Here is a 6,000-nt window from a genome sequence, read left to right as displayed (position 1 = left end):
TTGATACTCATAAGACAAACTTTCTCGTTAGAAACATATAATGTACAATATAGCATGATATTGCTCATATTAAAATCAATGGAATCACAGCAATACAACACTCGAACAAATAAACACCTATTTTTTGTACACTAATTCCCCAAACCTGAGTCTTAATCCACCATAAGAACAAAATGAATCATGCAATTGCAACGCATTCCTATGATCCCATCCATGGTTTTAAATTGCAGATAACTAGAACAAGTTCTAACATCAGCCCCATTTTCGAACAATTATCAAGCAATTGCTCTCACATTAAAAAGTCGGAATCACATTGCAATTGCAGCCGCAATTTAAAACCATTGGCTTCCTGTACCCAAAACTCGAGAAGAATGTCGATCGAAGAAACTAGAATGAATCAAACTGCGAACCTCCACCCGAACTCAAAACGCTGTTGCTACTGTTATCATCGTTAACATCATCATCACCAAACAAAACCTTCAACAACTTTGCTTTGTTCTTCCCCTTGGCGCTTCCATTATCCTCGACATCATCGATCCCATTGGCCGCAATATCCGTAAGCGCCTCCCTGACCTCTGCCACAACGCTCTCGCCACCGCACCGCGCCAAATTCAGCAACGCCGAGACGGCATTCTCCTTGCTTCGCATACTGGCGCCGGTAGACAGGTCGAGGAGATCAGCGAGAACCCCAACCCCGGCGACCTTCCGGAAGGCCTCACCGCTCTCCTCGCACCCGGCTACTTGCGCGATCACCGCGGTGGTGTCCTCGACGATCCCCACGCGCCCGTCCTTCACCACAAGGGCGAAAAGCGCGGGGATCACTCCAAGATGCACCATCGTGGCGCGGTTCGGAGGGTACAGCGCAATGCCGAACAGCGCCTTCAGCGCGTCTTTGATGGTTCTCGGAGGGGACGACACGTGGCACCGGAGGATGTCCACAAGCGCGTAGACGATGTCGCGCTTGGCGCCGACAGAGGGGCGGTAGTCGTCGGTGGCGGCGAGGAGGCTGTGGATTGTGGCTGCGGCGGATTGGACGGCGGAGGCGGAGGAGGAGGAGCTGTGGTGGGAGATCACGTGCGCTATGGCGTCGAGGACACCGCGCGTGGAAACCAACGGTTCCTTTGCGGAGATGGAAAGGTTTAAGAGCGTGGCGGCGGCGTTTTCTTGGGAAGGATGAGAGGAAGAGTAGAGTGTTTCAGCGAGGAAAGGGATGGCGCCAGCTTCGGCAATTATGGGGCGGGTTTCCGGGTCGAGCTTCGACATCTGACGGAGCTCGATGAGCGCGTCGATTCGGGTTCGTTCGGATACGGAGCTTAGCTTCGATACAAGGGACGCGACGGTTCGGCGCTTTTCATCCATTTTGTTTTCTTGTGGGTAGTGTTAGTTAGGTTTGGTGGTAGGTTTGGTTAAAGGAATTGTGATCAGCTTTTTTAAGGTGGAAATGAAGTTGGAGTTGAGGATTGACATTAGTTTGTGCAGGTTTTTCCTTTTTCCATCCCTGCGGAGATTGAATTCGTCCTTTTTGTGTGTGTAGAAGGAAAGAGGAAAGAAAGAGAGGAAAAACGGTGGGCTATTCGGTTGGGTGTGGGAGTTGGTAGGAAAAAGGATTGAGTGAGTGCGAAGAGGAAGATAGCGTGGCCGTCTTTTCGGAAGAGATAAAACAGCGGGAGCAGGCAGGAACCTATTATCTTTACTACCCGTAAATTGAAATTAATTATCCCTTCACAATTTTCGACCGCCAAAATTTATTATTTTGACTAATAATTAGTGTTTGTTTTAGTTTCATTAAGTTTATAATTTTTTTTATGAATAAATGACCATTTATACTCATAAAAGATGAAAACGTTGACATATGTATTTACATTAGATGGAAATTAAACTTGTATCCACGTAAAATATCTTTTGTGTGACAAAAGTACCCTACGTGCCACTCTAATCTTCCAAAGATAGGATACTCTTGTTACACAAAGAGCATCTTGTATGGGTACAAGTTTAGTTTCGATTTAGTATGGATACATATGTTAGTGTTTTCATCTTTTATGGATACAAATGGTCATTTATTCTTTTTTTATTTTAACGAATCTGATAAATTTTTAATAATAAAAATAAAAATATTAAAAAGATAAAAATAATTATTTTAAAAATTATAATTTATATTTTTAAAACGATTTTTTTAAATTATATTTTTTATATAATAAATAAATAAATAAATTTTTATATTATTATATTTAAATATAATTAATAAAAAATTGTATAAAATATTTAAAAAATTTTATTTTTATTTTTTATAATTTTTTTTAGTTTATCCAAATAAATTTTTAATTGATAATATTTAATAGTATAAATTAAAAATATATTATTAAATTATTATATTAAAAGAAATAAATTAATAACTAAAAATAATAATAAAAAACAATAAATTATATTAATATATAGATTTTTTCATAATTTTCGAATAGCATTGTCATAAGCTATAATATCTACTTATCTATCTACTTAATATACTAAAATTAGATTTTCTTTTTAATTGATAAAAGTGAAGTGTCAATTTTTCGTGAACTTTTTTTTCCTCCCAAACAAAAAGTACTACTCTCTCTTCTAAATTTATTTTAGAAAAATATCTTTATTATAATTATATTATAATTATATTATAATTAGCATTTTTAATATAATAATGTCTGATTATTGTAACACCCTAACTACCAAAACTCACGCTTCCGGCTGCGCGACTCTGATAGCTCGGACATTACGACGATACTTATATTATTTAATACTAAAATATGAGCCTGTTTAAAACATTAAACCGCAATATCATTCCCAAAAATATTTTCGCTATACAACGTACATCCATACATACCATACAACTTACAGAAACTCATAAAGAGTACATTCATATATATACATACATATATATAAATAATATTACAGACATTAACCAATACAATCCCTATCCCTCTGACAAAATATATCAAGTTGAAGGCGAGGGTACAATAAATAATAATCTAAAGCAACACAGAGCATTTCCACAACAATTAAATAAACTTTTCGTGACTTCTGCATCCATATCCTGAAAGGGGAAAAATGTAGGGGGGTGAGAACATCATCTTCGAAAGGGTTCTCAGTAGAGGGTTTTTGGGAATTACTGTAATAGGATTGATGGTGTTTTTTTTTTGTGGAAACGAATTCCAAACACACAAATCTCACCGGCAAGTGTACCAGGTCGCATCAAGTAGTAAAACTCACTTAGAGTGAGGTCGATCCCACAGGGATTGATGGATCAAGCAACTTTAGTGGGTGATTAGTTTAGTCAAGCTAACATTGAAGTGAATTGTGTGAAATTGTAGCCAACAGAAAGTAAATGACAATAAATTTAAAATTGCAGAAAGTAAATTGGACAGAAACTTAAAGAGCAAGAAATATAAATTGACAAAATCTTAAATGACAAGAAATGTAAATAGCATGAAATGTAAATGGGAGTGGGTGCTGGAAATTAAATAAAGCAATAGATCAAGACTTAGAGCAACTGCAGAAAGCTTAAATTGCTAGAAAGTAAACTGAGAGCAATGTAAATAGAGAAGCAAAATTTCGGTGAATCAAAATTCAGAGCAATTACAGAGGAATTTAAAGTTTTGCAGGAAATGTAAATGAGATTTGCAGCAAGCTTTAATGTAAATTGAATTGAGGAACCAAACAGAAAGTGAAATGCAGCTCAATTGCAATAACTAAAGGAAAGTTGAAGATCTCAGGGGTTGGATGAGACTAGAGACCAAGTCTAGATCTCAATTCCTTCCTTGATCCAACAGAGAATAATTGTAGAAGAAAATAGAGATGAAAGCAGTATAGACAATTTAGATCCAAATCACAATTTCTTGAAATTATGCAGACGAGTAAACAGAGAGAATTCTCAAGGTGAGATTGAAACAGAATTTCTTCAATTCTCAACCCAAGATTCAAAACAAAAATGAAAACTAAGAAAGGGAACTCTCAAATCCTAATGCTCCCTAGTGCTCTCTGATGGAGCTCACCCCTCAATAGCGCCCCCTTCTAAAATGAAAATGATGCCTTTTATAGGCTTTTACAAACATGACAAATGAAAGTGAAATTGAAAGCAAATTACAAAGAAAATAAAATTCCTAATCAAATTGTTTCTTGTGCCTTTAAGTGATGTCAACTTTGTTTGCTTTGGAGTGGAATTGGGTTGAAGATGGATCCGGATGGTTGCTCTTGGACTTGGGAAGAAATCCGCTTGTGAACCGGGTCATGAACCATTTAAGCTTGAGTCAAAGTTTGAGGCAAACTTTGACTCAAGCTTTTTTTAGCAGCTAGCCTCCCGTGCTGTCATCCACGTTTGAGCCAAAGTTTGAGGTCAAACTTTGAGCCAAACGTGGATCCTCCCTTGCATGCTTCTTGGCCAACGTGGCTCCATTTAACCTTCAATCAGGAACTCCTCTTCATACTCAAATGGCGCCAACGTTTGACTCAAAGTTTGAGGCAAATGTTGGCGCAAGCTTTTTCTCCCTGGGTGTGCTTGTTGTGGCGCCAACGTTTGACTCAAAGCTTGAGGCAAACACTGGCGTAAACTTTTTGGCTTCTCTGAGTGAGATTTTTGCAACCTTACATGCATGCTTATATTTACCTTAATAAAGCTTAATGCATTAACATTAAAGCACTTATTTGCAATGTATGGCTTTAATAATGTTTTAGTGCATTAACGTTAATTGCATTAGAAATTAAAGTTTGCATGCTTTCATTGCTTTATTAATTACTAATGCCAATGCTTTCATTTAATGAATATGGCATAATACTAACGTGAATAAGCCCAGGTAGCATTCATTCATTTTCATTGGCATTAGTAATTAAGTTTCATGCATGTATAAGCATTAATAATCATATGCATGCATGCTTTGGCTATTGATTCATGATAATGCATGCATGAACATTAATGCATGATAATAAGGCCCAGGCTTCATGGTCATGGGCCACGCTTTTAAAAGCGTGGCCTAGGGCTTCAAAGTGTGCTCCAACTTCAAAGTGTGCCCCAAAATTCCTCTTTTCTTCTTTTAAGCTTATTTTGTGCTATTTTGCTTCTTTTTCAACTTATTTCCTACAAAATTTATAAAATCAAAAGATCAAGGAAATATACCATTTAAGCACAAAAGAATGCAATAATTAAGCACTAATTATCAATTTCTTACATGAAAAAGCATAGAAAAACATGACATGGTGACATGTCATCACAACACCAAACTTAAACATTGCTTGTCCCCAAGCAAGAAAAGAATCATGCACTAAAAATTGACAATCCAAGGTAAGAAGAATAGCAACTCAATGTTCATGGTAAGCTAGTTTTCAATGTAAGCTACAATCACAAAAGAAATGTACATGATTGATGCTTCTATCTAGCTCACTTTATGAAATCTTTTTCTTATAATTTTTCCTTGAAACAAGCTTTTGATTTTCTTATTAGCTTCTCCTTTTAGGTGCTTTGCCCCTTGAGTTGATAACAAAGCTACGATTCTAAATGCTTTGTTTTCAAGTATTACCACTTGATACATAAGCACCACAAGCATTTAATTAGAGGACTTCATTAAGCTCATTTTTCTTTTCTTTTCTTGACTTTCTAATCATTGATGCTCAGAGCCTTGAGCTTTGAGGGAGTGCTTTTGCACTTTGAGCCTAACCTTGACTTCTAAGTGTTTTGTTTTCAAGCATTTGGCTTGATACATAAACACCACAAGTACTTAACAAATAAATTGTCATTGGTACTCAGAGCCTTCAGCTTTCTCATTCTTTCCCTTTTTCTTTTCTTGCTTTAATTGTATTCGCTTCTTCAAGGTTTTCATGATTTTCAAAAGATTTCACAAAATGTCCTAGATGAAAACTTCAATTAAATAAAATCCAATGCAATTGAGCAACAATTAATCATACTAGCTTTCCAATACTTGTATGCACATGCTAAAATCTTCTTTAATGCCTTGTTTGTTTATGATCATGATACTT

The 6,000-nt window shown here is 36.5% G+C and overlaps 1 protein-coding gene across 1 annotated transcript; it reads right to left on the bottom strand.

The window, feature by feature from the left end:
- On the bottom strand, nucleotides 1-1,715 carry LOC112770826 (U-box domain-containing protein 1). The gene has a single exon (XM_025815240.3). The coding sequence runs from the start codon at nucleotides 1,357-1,359 to the stop codon at nucleotides 388-390; it is 972 nt and encodes a 323-aa protein (XP_025671025.1). The 5' UTR covers nucleotides 1,360-1,715; the 3' UTR covers nucleotides 1-387.
- Nucleotides 1,716-6,000: the final 4,285 nt, after the last annotated feature.

This window comes from Arachis hypogaea, chromosome 18, assembly GCF_003086295.3.
Source record: "Arachis hypogaea cultivar Tifrunner chromosome 18, arahy.Tifrunner.gnm2.J5K5, whole genome shotgun sequence".
NCBI lineage: Eukaryota > Viridiplantae > Streptophyta > Magnoliopsida > Fabales > Fabaceae > Arachis > Arachis hypogaea.
This window is presented reverse-complemented; position numbering and strand designations above follow the sequence as displayed.